General features: G+C 36.5%; 2 protein-coding genes across 5 annotated transcripts; one reads left to right on the forward strand and one right to left on the reverse strand.

Moving 5' to 3' along the window:
- On the forward strand, positions 4,978-8,381 carry LOC18781550 (WAT1-related protein At5g64700). The gene is made up of 7 exons (XM_007214762.2): positions 4,978-5,506; positions 5,603-5,665; positions 5,803-5,919; positions 6,232-6,493; positions 6,905-7,063; positions 7,399-7,550; positions 8,032-8,381. The coding sequence occupies exons 1-7, from the start codon at positions 5,334-5,336 to the stop codon at positions 8,207-8,209; spliced, it is 1,104 nt and encodes a 367-aa protein (XP_007214824.1). The 5' UTR covers positions 4,978-5,333; the 3' UTR covers positions 8,210-8,381.
- Positions 14,269-17,100, reverse strand: LOC109949862. Of its 4 annotated transcripts, none has more exons than XR_002272168.1 (4): positions 16,790-17,100; positions 16,163-16,647; positions 15,959-16,057; positions 14,269-15,832 (listed from the first exon to the last, which is right to left on the reverse strand). XR_002272168.1 is itself a non-coding variant. In XM_020566662.1 (4 exons), the coding sequence occupies exons 1-4, from the start codon at positions 16,900-16,902 to the stop codon at positions 15,767-15,769; spliced, it is 348 nt and encodes a 115-aa protein (XP_020422251.1). In that variant the 5' UTR covers positions 16,903-17,100; the 3' UTR covers positions 14,269-15,766. The 4 variants fall into 4 exon arrangements, 1 of the variants encoding a protein (XP_020422251.1); XR_002272169.1 differs by lacking the exon at positions 16,790-17,100 and having other exon boundaries at positions 16,163-16,439; positions 16,554-16,775; XR_002272167.1 differs by lacking the exon at positions 16,790-17,100 and having other exon boundaries at positions 16,163-16,232; positions 16,332-16,775.

The raw sequence follows: 17,324 nt of genomic DNA on the forward strand, positions 1-17,324 counted from the left end.
TCCCTTTGCTGGACACCACGACAACCCAGCTGCCGCGGGGCTTACCTCCTCGGACAGAACCTACCGAAGGACAACCCCCATGCTTTGATGAAGCTTCGATCAACAACAAGGCCAGCCGTGGCCAAGACCTGCCGATCGGCAAGCACAACCAAGCTACTCCAGCTGTGTCGCCTTGCCGAAGCACCACTCCGACAGCAGCTGCTACACCGAAGGCTCACCGAACCAGTTGCTGCGCCGCCCTGCCGAAGGACCAGCCCACACTTCGATCTTCTCTTACCCTCGATCTCCTCCGGAACCAGACTTGGCCGAGGCCAGTGCAGACCTGAGTCCATAAATTTGCTTCCCGAATGGCCCGCAATATGCTCGGCTACGGACGACGGCGCAGGCTCTCTTCTCCGGTCACAATCTCCTTGCCTACTGAATTTATGTGAACAGTCCCAAAAAACAAAAAACAAAAAATCTCTATCCACCCTGCCGAACGGCAGGCTATATCAAGGTCTCTAGAGACCCTTCTCCCAATACTAAACCCTAGCTCCTATCCTTTTATCTTTTGGCCAAGGCCCATCTCGGGTCCAACCTTCTCAAAACCCTAACCTTTCTCACATGCCGAAGCCCACTTTGAACCCAACCCCAGCCCCTTGCCGAAGACCCAATCCAAAAAGGCCTAGCTCCCGAGCAACCAAAAAATAGCTAGACCCTTGCCGAACGGCAAGGGCCATGTCGAAGTTTTGGAGAGCAAAATTTTCAAAAACGACCCGGCTCCCAAAAAGGCCTAGCTCCCGGCCATTCAAAAAAAAAAAAAAAAGCTAGACCCTTGCCGAACGGCAAGGGCCATGGAGACATTTTGGAGAGTCGAAAATTTTCAAATGGCTCGGCTCCCTCGATGGCCTAGCTCCCGAGCACACCAAAAAAAAAAAAAAAAAAAAAAGAAAAAAAAGGAGGGAAATATTTGGCTAGACCCTTGCCGAACGGCAAGGGCTATGGACAAATTGTGGGGAGTCCAAAAATTTCACTCGACCCGGCTCCTTTGAAGGCCTGGCTCCCCTACGGACCCAGCTCACATCTTATCTGCAACATGCCCAAGTACCCAGGTACGTACCATATGTTCACGCAACTCCTAGCTTGCCAACTTGGGGGACTAGGGAGTGCCCTACGACTCCCAACGAAGCTGGAATGCTCGGTTACAATTACAAAAACTCACAAGTTCCCAACCCAGAAGTTACTTCTCGACCGCGAACTTGGGGGACTACTGTTTACACCATAATGAACCGAGCAGACCCAGTATCAAAGCGACTAGCACTAAGGCAGCCACGCCTTCTCCCGTGCCGAAGGAAGATACACTTCCGAGGTGCCAGACACCTGCCGAAGCTCCCAGCTGCCAAACCTAATCTCCAGGACACGTGTCGCCACCACAACGACTTGCACAAAGTCCCACATTGGAACTTTGTACAAAGTTTCCACTTTCACCTCCCTATAAATAGGGAACAGTACCCAGGTAAAAACAAGAACTATTCTCCCACTTTTACTGTTACTCTGCCAGAATTACTACTTGTAACTGACTTAGGCATCGGAGAGCCTTCGGCCGGCATCACACCGGTGTCCGAAGCTTAACGATTGCTTCTCTCACTTTGTCTTCTGCAGGTTTCCCATCAACCTATATTTTACCAAGGGCCTCAGCTCTCTTCCCTGCTGAAGACCCCGCATACCTAATCACTAAGTTGGTCTCAATATTGGCCGGGCCATTTTGAGCATCAACAAATCACAAATATGCTTAGGAAGGGAAATATCAGAAAATTGCTTGGATAATAAACGAAGTTTGGCATCGGAAGGATATCCCAATCGGAGGTGCCACGCATTATTTTGAACAGTCTCACGGTAGGTTGAAGAAGAACGAAGATACGAAGCGAGGTGGTGCGGATCGAAGTAATACAAGTTCCCATGCCTCTCTCCTAATCCAATCATCTTCTGCGTGCACAAGTCCTGTATGTAATAAAAGGTAGGAAAAAAAACAAACAAAATAATGAAGGGATTGAGTAAGACATGGTATGAACAGAAGATTTACATTAAAGGACGGAACACATAGAACATCAGTAAAGCGAAAAAGATCATAAAATTGTATAGTGCCCATTGAAGTGATTTGCGCTTTGTCCCTGGTGGGCAACCCAATTGGTGGAAGAGAAGTGTGTGAAAAAGTGGTAAAAAGATTAAGAGAGTGTGTAATATGGTCAGTAGAACCACTATCCATGATCCAGACATCAGGTGAACATGTTTTGGTATGAAAACTAAAGCAAGAAAAAGAATTCAGACCTGCAAAAATTGCTTGTGTTGCATTAACATCCTCCTTACCAACGGCATCCATTATTTGCTTACACTGGTTAAGGAAGAGGTGAGGCGCTATGGACTGAAGATGGTGAGTTGATGGTTTTGAGCCCTGAATGTAGTTGGCGGAGAATTGTTGTCGAGTTCCAGTTTGGTTGAACTGATTGGTCCTCGCTTGATGTGCACAACGGCAGTCATCGGATCATGGTTGAGGGATAGGTGGCTCCCTACTTGTGTCCAGGAGGAAAACCTTCGAGGAAAAAATATTTTTTCACATTGTGTGTGTCACCATTACAGTAAACACAGTGTATGGGCTCTCGTTGATTGTTGCTTGACGTGTTGCCATTATTGTTGGGGGTAAGGTGATCGATTTGAAGACATTTCCTTTTCTGTGTTATTCTTCTTGCTATTGTTATTAGAAAGGCTGAGCATAGACATGCTCTCGCTGGTACCCGTGGAAATGGTGGTGACTTGGCGCTGTTTTTCATCTTGGAGGATGAGACTGTAGGCTTTCCGAGTAGTGGGCAGCGGCGTCATGATCAATATGTTGCTTCGAGTGCTTGCATATGACTCATTGAGTCCCATCAGGAGTTGCATTAAATGTTGCTATTCTGCACGATCCATAATTGATTTTGTAGCACCACAGGACTTCCCAGATGGACATGTATCGATTTGGTTGTGAGATGACAATTCATCCCAATAACTCTTGAGTTTTGTGTAATAGGAGGTGATGGACATTTGTCCTTGCGTTAAGGTTTCAATCTCTCTCTCTATTTGAAAATTTTGGGGTGTGTTGATGGCCGAGAATCTCTCTCCTAGATCGACCCAGAGTTCATGCGCTGAGTCAGTGTAGACGACACTATTCGCTATATCGGGTTCTAATGAATTGATGATCCACGATAGAACCATATCGTTGCATCTTTTCCAGCAATTGAATTCGGTGGGTTTGATCAACTCCGATGATGGCTCAAGAGAACCATTCGGTGGGTTTGTTTTTCCCTTTTAGAGCCGTTTTGATCTGCCGGCTCCAGTTGCCATAGTTTTTGGTGGAAAGGGGTGTCTTCACAAGGACCACTCCTGGGTGGTCTGATTGGTATAGGTAATATGGGTGGTCTGGGTTTGAATAGATGTCAGTAGATGAAGCATGTTTTGATTCGTTGCCCTTTTGGTTGGTGTCGTCTCCGACCATGGTAGGCGTACGGGGATTGGGTAGAGACGCAGAACTTAGAAAAGCTCTGATACCATGAGAAATTGTATATGGGAATTAGATTTCATTGATGTGTTTAACGAAGATAAAGAGATGTCCTTATATAGGCATGATACAACAATACAAATCCTAGAAATTAGCTATTTACCAAACATGGTTCCTAACCAAACTAAGTAAATATTAATTACGATAATCAATTATGACAATTATGCAGATGATGATGATCAAATTTCTTAACAGTAGGGGATAGTTCCAAACCACTCATTGGTAGTGGCGGACCCATAGAAGTGTAAGGAGATACAACTGCATCTTTCCTTGCCTGAAGTAGCTTTGGTGGCGCTGAAAGTTGCCCTCTACAGGTGCCTACCAACTATATGTAAAAATGCCACAATGAGGCTGAGTTATTTTCTTTGGTGCGCAGCTGCATGAAATTAATAAAAAGCCCAACCTAAGCCTTGGGTTGATATTGATAATAACAAACTTGATAACTTCCCAGCAAGTCTTGAGGTCTGGTTTCGATTTTTTTTCTTCTTCTTCAGCAACCACTTTGATTTTTTTTATAATTTTTTATTTTTTATTTTTTATAATTTGGCTCTCTCTATATTCACATGATCGGTATCAAACTCGAGTATGAACAGGCTGCGCGGTGCACGACTCGAGGTATAATCAATTAGAATTTGTTTGTTTAATTGATAATTTGATATGCATTTTGAATAGATTAATTCATATTGATTTTCGTTAAATTAATTGATGATTTGATATGAATTTGGTAGACTAATTGTCTAAATGGAATGAATTTTGTTTATATTAATTGATATCCTAATAGACTATAATTAATAAGATTAATTCTATGTGGTTGTTTATTTTTTTTTTTTTTAACCTTTCTAGTCTTTTAAATACCACCCTTCTCTTGAAAAATTACTTTTAAATACTGCCCTTCTCCTGAAAAATTACTGAATTTGCCATTAGTCATCGGTGATGATGTTACACAATCAAAAGGAATAGTCATGAAATGGATTCAACTGGTTGCCCATTGATGATCATAATTTTTTTATTAAAAAAAAAGAACTATTAGATATTGCTTGGAGAATAAAATACACTAGCAATTTCAATTATTGTGTGGTCTACTCTATAACTTTTTCTCTTTTGTTTCCAAGTGCGTCATTTTCCATGTGTATACATATATGATATACTATAGCGTGGTCTTAAGCATTGAGATTAATTTCAGTCCAGGCCTACCCATCCCTGTGGAGGAAAGTTGTCCATAATTACGTGGGACAGTTGCCGTACTAAGATTACTAAAATTCAGTCTCAGTCTCATTATTGTAACATTCATTACACATGGGAAATCAAAAACACTAAAAAATATAAAGTGACCACATTTGGTTACACATTTGATAAAATAAACTGATTTTTAATCAACACGTCGTGCACCTCACTTGTCGTATTATGTGATACACAAATAGGATTAAAAAAAAAAAGTGATCTCTCTTGCATTTTTCAATCCGAAAAAGTAAAAACCTAAACACTGGACAAGGCTGCCAAAAGGGGAAATGTCCCAGTTTGTCTCACCTTCCAAACGTGGCGTAGGGACGTTGGAGGTGTATGGTATGGTATGAGGATGTGAATTATGAATACGAAACCGAAATAAATAAACAAAGTAGAAAGAAAGAAAAAAGAAGAAGCAAAGGGGTCTTGCTATATAAAGTATATAAAAGCACTTCCATTCAGTCACTAAGTTCTACTTGATCTGAATTCTTCTGAAGGCTGTCCAAAGGTTTCAAGCCTATATCGATCCTTGTGATCAATGGGTTCAACGAAACCTTATTTGGCAGTAATTTTCATACAGATAATATATGCAGGCATGATCTTGCTCTCTAAAGCTGCTTTCAATGGTGGTATGAACAGCTACGTGTTCGTCTTCTACAGACAAATGGCAGGATCTCTGTTCATGTCCCCTCTTGCCATGATCTTTGAAAGGTAATTAAAAACTTCGCTTCTTCTTTTCCTTCTTATGATCACAATCACAAATCTACAGTTCGTTATTGGTTTTTTTTTGGTTGGGATATATTCCAGGAAAAGTGCAACGCCTCTTTCTGTTGTGACCTTCTGCAAGATTTTTATGCTGTCTTTTCTGGGGTAAGTAGGGTTTTAATCTTTTTCCTAATTGTTAAGTTCATTAATATTTGTTCATTGCTCTTGCAAAAATAAAAAATAAAAAAAAAACAACAAAAAAACAAAAAGAAAAAGAAATCAATGGTTTATGATTATTTCAGGATAACTTTGGCTATAAATGCTTATTGCATTGCCCTTACCTACACATCAGCGACTTTGGGTGCAGCATCCATTAACTGTCTACCTGTTGCAACATTTTTCTTTGCAGTTTTGCTCAGGTACTTGCTTAATTTTGCGCGCGCTCTCTCTCTCTCTCTCTCTCTCATCTTCTGTCTCTATATAAATTGAAATTGATTCAAAAAAGGAGATTATTAGAAGGAAGGGGATACCAGAGATATCATTAGTCCACCATTTTCTCTTTTTCTTCTTCCGTAAGGCATCATCAGCGGCGGTCCAAACAAGTTAAAGCTCACATATATTTATTTTTATTTATTTATGACTTTTTTTTCACCAACCAAACCAAAACTACTTAATTACCAGCACTGGTACTTGAAGGTATTAATAATTTCAATTTTATTATTAAAATGCAGGATGGAGAAAGTGAAGATAAAGACAGCAGCTGGGATTGCAAAGGTTGCAGGCCTGGTAGTGAGCATGATAGGTGTGGCAGTCCTTTCTTTTTACAAGGGACCCCAGTTGAAGCCTTTTTTACATCATCACCTCTTGCAGTCTCATAACAGCCATCAAGACCAACAACAAGCTCATGCTTCTTCTTCTGGGCACAGATGGATGATTGGTTGTTTTCTCCTGCTCGTTTCTATTATTTGTTGGAGCTTGTGGCTTGTACTTCAGGTACTAACCAGTCTTCTCTGTCCTATACCCTTAATTAATTTATTTTCCTCTCTTTTTATATTTTTTAGCTTTGTTTTGTTACATTGGAGGAAAGAAACCCCCACAGGGAGCCATGGGGGAGGAGGAATCCACCACCACTGTGGTGGGAACCCTTTGGCATATTTTTTTTGTTTTTTGTTTTTCCAAAATCAGAAAGAGGGAGTGGGATTTTTATCGCACACATTGTCAAAGTGCTATGCAGGTTCGAATTTGAAATCACTAATCAGAAAATTATGGCTTTTTTCACAAGTCTAGACCCCATTGGTGATATATTTTTTTAATTTTTTGGGTAACAGACGAGCTTAATTTTAAAACTTAAATGCATGCTGATGGTGGTTTAATCTAGTGTGTTTTATTGGCTTGGTTGAACAGGCTCAACTTCTTGTAAAGTACCCTGCAAAGCTACGCTTCACAAGTCTACAATGCCTGTCAAGTGCAGCACAGTCATTTGTTGTTGCCATCGCTTTGGAAAGAGATCCTAGTCAGTGGAATCTGGGCTGGAACATTAATTTACTTGCAATTGCTTATTGTGTAAGCAGATTTTAAGCTTTTTCTCTGCAGCCTTTCCTTCTTTAACTTTGTCCTGGCAGCAGAGAAAACAAAAAAAAATAAAAAACAAAAACCCGACATGATTAAGATCATTGCCAAAGAAGTAGGTTATTCTAGAATTTTAGTCTTGGCAAAAGGGTTCAATAATAAACTTTGTAAAGCTTGTTGCATAAGTAAGATTCAAGTTGGAGAAATTGGGGGTTTAAATTATCAGGTCTAGGTGGGTCCATTTATAGTGACTAAATTTTTCTTTTTTGGTTTAAATTTTCATGTTTCATTTCTTTTAGTTAAAATTTGACTTGTGTGGTAAAAATCAGGGCATTATGGTGACCGGCGTTTCATACTACTTGCAAGCATATGTGATTGAGAAGAAGGGGCCAGTTTTCCAAGCCATGTCACAGCCATTAAATCTCATCATCACAGTTATTGGCTCGGTGTTGCTCTTAGGGGAGGCCATCAGTTTGGGAAGGTGAATGAATTCTTTTCATATTTTATATACAAAGGGAGAAGTCTCAAACCCTGAAATATTCAAAAACCCTGAGAATGTCCATGTTGAACAAAAATATTTTTCATTCTTTTTTATTTTATTTTTTATTTTTAAATCTTTGTATCTTTGTATATATCTATATATTTAACAAAAGAGGCTAGTATTTTATTAATTTTCCAAATTATATATATACAGTCCCCTTCTATTGAGGGATCCCTCAAATAAATTTGAGGGACACCTTTTAGGGTCCCATACTTATTTTTTTAAACAATCGAAACCATTTATTTTTTTAAATGATTTTACTTAGCAAAAAAAGAAAAGAAAAGAAGTTTAAATTCTTTGGAAAATAACGTCACTTTATAAAGTGAATAATTATTCAATTTAGACGTTTTGTTTGCATTCGGATGATGATGGGTGGAAGATCGAATGTCCTAATCATCTCATGTGGCTCTCCTTTTTGCAGTGTTTTAGGTGGAATCCTGATGGCTGCGAGCCTTTACAGTGTTTTGTGGGGAAAAAGCAAAGAGCTGAAGAGCATGGAAAATCGTACTTGCTTATCAGTTCCAGTTCAACCTGAAAAGGAACGTGCGCAGCTGAAAGAGGCAGAGGCTACCATCACTGAACCAACCTTGTTTGTTTAACATATATAACCTAGTTTTGTTCACTTCTTAAATTAAGATGCAATCCAGCTTTTGTAGATGTCGTATTGTGTTGCCGATCCCGGTTAACTAATGGGGATTATGGTGGTTGTTTTTCTCTAAAATATTTCTGCTATTGTGTTATATATAGGATGGCCCCTGTGCATTGATGACACGCATAAATCGAGATATGATCCAAATTTAAAACAAACAAAAGGACTATTGTAAGACTAGGTAAAAGTAGAGAGATAAACACAATAAAATATAGACTGCTCGATAATTATTACTTTCTAACTTTGTTCAAGATACCTGAACGGTTCAGCTCCAGAGTTCTTAGAAAAAGGGATAGAAGTGTGTTTGTTTTTGGACAAAAGAGATAGAAATCTTTAGTCGTTGCAATAAATGGCTTGTTTTTAAAGTTTCCCTCTCCAATTTCATTATCATATGTATGTCACATTCTGAGTACTGATAAATTATAAGTCGTCAGTCCTATAAATTTATAACATCACATGCTAAATTCAACAATAATCAACAACATTTATGAATGTTAAATGTGGAATGTAATAGTAGCCTTCAAGTGGTCCAATAATCCCATTGTTGAGAAAGTTTGAAACCAAAATTTCGAAATATTAATGACTACTTTTGACCTAGCTTTAGACTTTTAGAATATGAACCACTCAAGGGGTTCGATGGGCATCGAGGAGGTCTCGAGTCGGAGAAGAACTGGCATGTCACAGGGATATAGCACTGTTTTTCTATCCTCATCCAATTACTTTCAGTCACGTGACGTGTGATAGGACGTGATTGATTGGGATAGCAAAACAGTGTTATCCCCGTTATATAGATATTTCTAAAATTCTTTGAAAAAGAATTTAAATCTTTCATAGGTTTCCAAATTTCCTCCATTGTCCATGTAGTTCCCTTTCACATATGGTGTGATGAGAGAGATGAATTAAGTAGATCATATGTGGCGTCTAAGAGCTAGTGGTTTATAGATAGTTATTGGACTCAGTATATGTAGATATGTCAAAACTTTCCACATCAATTCACATGCAGCCTACAATCGTATCATAATTGTTCCAACTCATTCACATATAAAAATGGTCCCAAGATTAATAGAAACGCTCATCAAATTGACACTCCATCGTTTATATATCCATCACTGAATAAAACACAGATATCATGTTTTAATTGTGTGTTCTGACTGCTATTATTTTCACGGGAACAATCATAGACTACCATTAGTAAAGAGACTTGAATGGGAATGATAGTAACTCTAACAACAAGTTTCAAGTGTAGCTATATCTTCTTCTTCTTCTTTTTTTAAGTCATTAGTTATGTGACACAGATACTATATGTCATTCCATTTTTGACACATGAAAGTTATCTTTGCACAACGACAAGTTAGAAACTCTTTGTAGTGAGGGAAGGGCCTGTCCTGACTTTTGAGTGGTCCAGGTTAGAAATTTAAAAAAAAACTTATGCACATGTTCTTTCATTTTGGCTTAAATATGGTAAGTTCATTGAACTAAAACAAACAAATAAGTCATCAACTAGAATAATTAAACATTTTATTGAGAGAAAATGTTGGATTAATTAGAGGTTTGTTATTCCAAAACAAATGAATAATTTTTTAAATGTGGGTCATTGTGTTGTTAAAGGTGAAGTGATTTTTGAAATGATCATGAAATTCGAAAATGAGGTAAATTGAGTGAGAGGAAGTATCATAAACTTTAATTTCAACTTGATAAAAATAATGCCATACAAAAATTGGAGCCCTGTCACACAGACAAGAATCTATCTTACTTAGACTACCTTTCTTTCTTGAACTATAGTTCTCAATTAAATACTCAAAGGTAGCATATCATTATGAATTATAAAGCAGCCAAGTGAAAGTAAAGTAGAAATAAAATATTTTAAGAAAAAGACAGTAACAATAATATAGTAAACAAAGTAGCAACAATATATTCTATATTTATAGGGGTGAGATTCTCAAAGTAATAAAATAAATAAACCTTTGTGGGTGGGGATGGGATTCTCATACCACTTTGATTAATTAAATTAATAATGCATGCAACCATCAAGTTAAGTACATGGATAGATGAAGTTGATTTTCTACTTTGCGTTATATCCATCAGCAGTACTAGTGCCGTCAAGATTCTTATGAAAAACATTGTCAATAAAAAATATTCTTTTGAAAAAAGAAAAAGAAAATCAATGGTCAATCGGTTGAAAATATTTGTTATTTTTACTTTTTGCTTTTTCAAAGAGAATGAGAATAGGTGTCTTCAAATAGCATTACTAATGAGCATATACAAGATAAATTTCAACTTAAGAAGAGGGTTGAGATAAACTTTTGTCTTTGGTCCTATAGTTTGTTTCCACTTTAGTTTATGTGGTTTTAATTATGATGATTTGACTTTTATAGTATGATATTCATCGTAATTTAAAGATATTTGAACTCTATTTAATTTCGTGACGGAGTAAGCACGTGTCCCTCACTTGCACTGGCGTATCCAGGAATTTCTCGAAAGAGGTGCAATTTTGAAAGGCTAAAAGTTTTTTAAAAAAATGACAACCAAATATCCTTATAATTTACACAATACCAATGTAATTCGTAATTTATAGTAAAAAATAACATTACAATTAACCAAAAATTGTTGCCGACGAGGTTTCATATCATGAAAACATCGTATTATATTTTCAAGAGTAGATAAAATAAAGAGAGAGCCAAATCAACCTATTCCTCCCCAAGTATATGCTAATGATCATACAAATATAGAGAGAGCCAAATTAATAAAATAAAATAATATAAAAACATATTATTAAAAGAAAAACGAAACTGACGTTTCCTGAAGAAGAAAAAAAAAAGCAGCATGTTTCATATTTTTTTCTAGATTAACTATGAATTACATTCAAAGTTACTGTGGAAGTTTGATCGATACAATATTTTCTTTCTTGACACAAGACTTAATCAATGAATCAGTTTCTATAAAAGAATGAATTCTCTCATAACAAAATAAAAAGGAGGGAAAAAAAAACAAACGTTAAAAAAAATTATGAATTTGATGATCTTTTTATGAGGACTTCGATTGGTGTGATGGGGACGGAAAGAATATATCAAAAAAATAATAATAATAATAAAAAGGCGAACTCTCCTTATTGAAGGAGTTTCGTCATTTTTTTGGGTCTACAGTACGAATTTTTTGTTCATTTTTTTTCTTGTTCTAAAACGACGTCGTTTTGACCAGGGATTAAAAAAAAATAGACATGTGTGCTGCATGCAGTGCACAGTGCAATGCAGCAAAAGAAAGGAACTGTTGGAGGACTTTTGTCGAACAGGTGGAGTGTGCAGAGGACTTAGCAAAGGGGCAACTTTCCGACACCTGCAACGCTTGCTTCGGGGAGAAGAGGTGCATCACCTCCTTGCGCCTCTATAAGTTCGCCACAGCTCACGTGGATATTAAACTACAAGGATCAAATTGCATCAAATTGAAATCACACATAAACCAAAATAGAAAATCCTAACAAACTACATGGACCGAAAATGAATATTTTGTAGATTTTAATATATATTTTCTCTCCCTCTCTCTCTCTCTCTACACCTCTATCATTTATCTGTCTTCTTCTTTGAGCAGTGTAGTCTTTATCCGAAGTGTATATGACAAATGAAGTGATTTACTTTGAGTAGGATATGGGCCTTTCAGTAGATGACTACGTTTCAGTCTCTTTGTGAAAAGGTGGCACTATGCAAAAAGAGAGTAGCTTCCTTACGTTATATATTTGCTGGAATTGTAAATTAGTGATAAAAAAAAAAGTAAAACATTCTTTTTCTTCTTTTTTTTCTTTTTCTTCAGTTTCGAAAGCAACCACCGTCTATCATCAAATTGGAAAATGACTTCTTTTTTTGGACAGAAAATTGGAAAATGACTTTGATGTGAACAAAAGTGCAACTTACATTTCCTGTCGGTATAAAACACAACTGCTAATGTGAAACTTAAAAGTAAAAGGAAAAAAAAATGGCATGCATATCTCTTGCACATATATAGCTCAGTATGTAGGAGACTATCTTTGACACCAGTAGCGGATTTAGGATTTTTCATTCTGGGGGTCAACGTGTAAAAGGTTAAAAAAAATTCTATCCAAAATAGACTCATTGAAATGAAACGATAGTATTCTAATTCATAGTTAATAGATAAAACCATACAAAATATTCATGTCCATTATCAAAGAGAACTGCATCAACTTCAAAAAATAGACACACACTGCAATAAACCAAAAATATCTCTAAGAATGTGATAATAAACCAAAAAAATTAGCGCAATACTCTTCGTCTCCCAAGACGTCTCATCCTATTCGACCTAAGAGCTGACATATATTAGCGCAATCCTGCTCAGTTTAGGGCATTTATGTTATTTTTGAGGTACGTAGTCGTTTTGATTTTGGGCTTTATTTGCATTTCTTTTAGGCTCTAGCTCTCAAACTTTGAACCTTTATAAGTACTGTCTTAGGGGGAACTTTTTCAAGCAAATATTTCTTAAATATGTAGGAGTTAGATTATTCTTGTAAATTTCTTTGTAGATTGAACATCTAAGGCTTTTTACCTATATTGACCTTAGGTCCCTTCATGCATTCATATCAAACATGAAAAATTATTTTATGTAAAAATATTGGCTAAGTATGAAAAATGATTTTTCAGGATAATCATTTTCTCAAGATAATTTTTGGCGGTTTTTATTCCTTACACATCAAATAAGAAAACTTAATTTTATGGGATTCTAGTATGAAGTATATATTGACTTAATGAGCCATCATTTTTAGCCTAATCCTATATATTTTACACTAAAACCAATTTTCTCAGTAATGATACATACCATACATCAATGTCATCATCGACATCAATTCCGTCTAATTTTTCATATCAAATTTGGTTACGTTACTTTTATAAAGCAAACTCGTCTTGACACTCCCACCCACAGGAATTGAAGTCGAAAATGACATTGATGTGCAACAATAGGTGGAGATGATATTGATCGACTTGAAGGAATAAGAATAGAAATGATTTGTTTGAAATAGCACATATGGAATACTAATGATAAAAAAAAAATAATTAAAAATAAATAAAAAACCTTGTTAAAAACTAGACTTACGGTTCATGAATTTGTCAACATTCATATCAAGGGTGTGGAAATGAGGATCTCTTTTTGCTGGATCGAAATCTTCATTATGAAAGGTAAGGAATATCATGAGGATCCCCATCTCCTTTATTTAATGGATGCGTGACCAGCTTTGATTTGCTGCATGCAAATTGAAAAGAGACACTACTATCAACTGTTGGTGGTCCCCTGATGAAAAGAAGCTTGTTGTGCAAGGGGTTTAATTATAGGTCAAGTAGTTAAGAGTATAACACCTAAGGTCTTAAGTTTGATTCTCCCTTTTTTAATATCGTTTGTATCAGGAATAGCAAAAAAAAGCTTATTATGTTCACCAGACATCCCAGGAAAAGATTCATGCTCTCATCATTGTATCGTTGCTTGCAGACTGTGAAATTGCTGATCAATGAGCACTATGTAGCTAGTATTAGTGACATTGCTGAAGTAAATTTACTATATAGTTTACATGAGGGAAGCTATAGCTTACTTTGATTGTAGGTTTATAATTCCTAGCTAATATTCTCTAAGTTTTCATCCAAAATCCTTACAGAAAAAAAAAAAAAAAAAAAAAGAAAGAGACAAAAGCTTGTTGGCAAGGGGTTTAATTATAGGTCAAGTAATTAAAAGTATTACTATGAGAGCAAATATTTCAGACTCCAATCACAAGACACTACGTGGAAAAGAAGAATATCCTTTAAATTAATTAATTGAACCTATTTATTTGGCCAATTAATTAATAGGGATAATATCTTAAATATGAGATATTATATTTATTTAATAAAATAATACCACAAATTTAGATATTATCCTAATTAAGAGATATTATCATCATCAAATTAGGAGATTTGGATCCCAATCAAATACCTAATGGACTCAATCTCTACAATTTTGGGAAAGAATAAACTCCTTCCTAATAAGAGTTTTATTCTCTACGAAACCCTTGCCTCCGAGGCTCCTATAAATAGATGGCTTCATTCATCATTCAAGGTAGCTGAAAATCTACTTCTAAAACTCGAGAAAATACCTGAAACTCTCCATCTCTCTCTCTCCCTAGCCGTCGGTGACGCCGCCACCACCGCCAGCCACACCACTTTTCTCTCTCCATATTTTACATACATGGCTTCAGCCATCACACATGGCTCCGGCCGTCCGGTTCACACCATACGTACATCTTCATACACTTTTTTAGCTATTGTTTCTCCTAGATTCAATCGAACTAACTTAGGTATCGGAGGGTCTTTGGCCAACACCCCCGAGGTGTGGTCGATTTACTCCTGTCCTTTACAAGAATCGAGGAACAGAGGGAAAGAAGATCAAAGGTTGAAGAATCACTACTACAATAAAGTTAATAGACAATAGTTTTTAGCCGTTGTTGAAAGTCTTCTAAAACCGTTGAGGTTAGGAGTGTCGTCTTTTCTATCTATTTATGACAACGGTCAAAAACCGTTGTAATATGTCACTTTCAACAACGGTTTTTCTTAAAAACCGTTGTCAATTCTCATAAAAAACAGATATAAAAGAGCAACTGTTGTAATATGGCCCTTTCAACAATGGTTTTGCTCAATAACTGTTGTAGTATAACTCTTAGTACAACGGTTATTGAGCAAAATCGTTGTAATATGGTTATTTCCACAACGGTTTATATAATAACCGTTGTAGTAAGTCACTTTCAATAATGGTTTTAATCAATAACTGTTGTAGTAAGTCACTTTCAATAACGGTTTTGATCAATAACCGTTGTAATATGGTTCTTTCCACAATGGTTATTGATAACTTTGTACAACGGTTTTCATAATAACCGTTATAAATGTCCTTATTATACAACGGTTGTTGGGTCTAACCGTTGTAATAAGATGATTTCTAACCGTTGTAGTTAAGAAGGTGACCGTTGTAATAATGATATTCCTTTAGTACTGAATATGATTTTTTTATTTTTTTAAATTAATATTGTTGCATTCCAAAATTAACGAATATAGGCAGGACAATGATGTATTCATATTTCAATATGAAAAGTATTCGAACCATACAATTCCAAAAGGGTAATGATTTTCCCACTCCAATTTTATCTACTTACACTCCTTTTTTAGTTATAAAATGGAGTGTATGTGGATAAAATTGGAGTGGGGAAATCACCACTCATTCCAAAATTTGTTCAATTACAACAATTTAAGTCTACAGGCAATCTAAAGCTTTGAATGTAGTACATACATCCCAAAGCTACCAACCACAAAATCTAAAACTTTGTACATTCTATGTGAAAATTCTACCATTCACAAAATGACAACCAAAGTGATTGCCACGTAATCATGTTTAAAAGAAACCAAAACAGTGGTTGATAGCCTTATCCACTCTTCTAAGCAAAAAAAACCTTATCTACTTTGAGGTCTGAGCTACACATAGTTGGTCATCACATAATCTGCCCACTCATGCCGTACTTCATCAATTTGATTTTGGGTTCATTTGTTTTACTCCACTGTAACAAGATATCAAAAATAAGACTTAGCCAAGTCTCATAATATAAAAAACAGTCTTAATCAAAGATTTAGTTTCCATTCAAATTAAATGTACTATTCTACCATGCTATATGGAAATTTAGTACCTTAGATGCAAATTCCAAATTTTTATCTTCAACAATCTCCTTCATATAACGCATCACAAAATATCCACACTCCGTATTTGTTGGTTGTTTAGGAGTTCCCTACACATAATTATTGATTAGTTGTAAGACATGATTAACAATCAATATAAGCTTACACAAGAAATAACAAATGGATCATTTGTCCTATATTAGATGGGGACTTACCATCAAAATAATCCACTGCGGTGTTTTTCTTCCTTTCCTATTCCTTTTCACATTCAACACTTTAATGGCACTTCATCAACAAAGAGAATGACAAGAAATCACAGATAAAAAAATTTCATAAAACTTTCATTGAAGTCGAATTAAATAAAAATAACTTTGACAAACATACGTGTTTACAACTTATTTCCATTCCTCATCAATGATGATCCTATTTAGGGGATCCATGAAATAAATGGTCTCTTTGTCCACATTAACAATAGTCAACATCCAATGATTTCTGCCAACGTAGTAGAATATGAAATAAATCCATCATAAGGCAACCAATTCACTTTTTCACATTATTTATTTCTAAGTAATTAGATAAACCTCTTAGATAGCATTTTAGACTGACCCGGAGTTGTAAGGAATTAAGAAAATCTTGTTAGGATGTGCTGATGAAAACCGAGTTGCTAAGACACGTGATCTTTGACTAATGTCTCCACACCCTAGAGCACCAATTACAGCAGGGTCAACAAACCCAATCATGCTTAACATGTTTGATGTTTTCAGCACCTCATGTAAGTACATGTGCATTGTGAAATCAGTTTGTTACAGAAAATATATATGTTATTGAATGTAGCCTGTTACCTCATGTATACCACTATGCATGTGCCTGATATCTTTGACATTTCACCAAATTGTAGAATGTCTTCATGTAAAATATGGGTTGAACGAGGCGACCCAAACACTTCCGCTTCCATGGTGAAATTTATAGTTGTTGATGCTCAAAATGGCCCGGCCAATATTGAGTCCAACTTAGTGATTAGATGTGCTGGGTCTTCAGCAGGGAAGAGGGCTGAGGCCTTTGGTGAAATATAGGTTGATGGGAAACCTGCAGAAGACAAAGTGGGAGAAACAATCGTTAAGCTTCGGACACCGGTGTGGTGCCGGCCGAAGGCTCTCCGATGCCTAAGTCAGTTACGAGTAGTAATTCTGGCAGAGTAACAATAAAAGTGGGAGAATAGTTCTTGCTTTTACCTGGGTACTGTTCCCTATTTATAGGGAGGTGAAAGTGGGAGCTTTGCACAAAGTTCCAATGTGGGACTTTGTGCAAGCCGTTGTGGTGGCGACACGTGTCCTGGAATTTAGGTTGGCAGCTGGGAGCTTCGGCAGGTGTCTGGCA

The sequence above is a fragment of the Prunus persica genome, chromosome G6 (genome assembly GCF_000346465.2).
Source record: "Prunus persica cultivar Lovell chromosome G6, Prunus_persica_NCBIv2, whole genome shotgun sequence".
NCBI lineage: Eukaryota > Viridiplantae > Streptophyta > Magnoliopsida > Rosales > Rosaceae > Prunus > Prunus persica.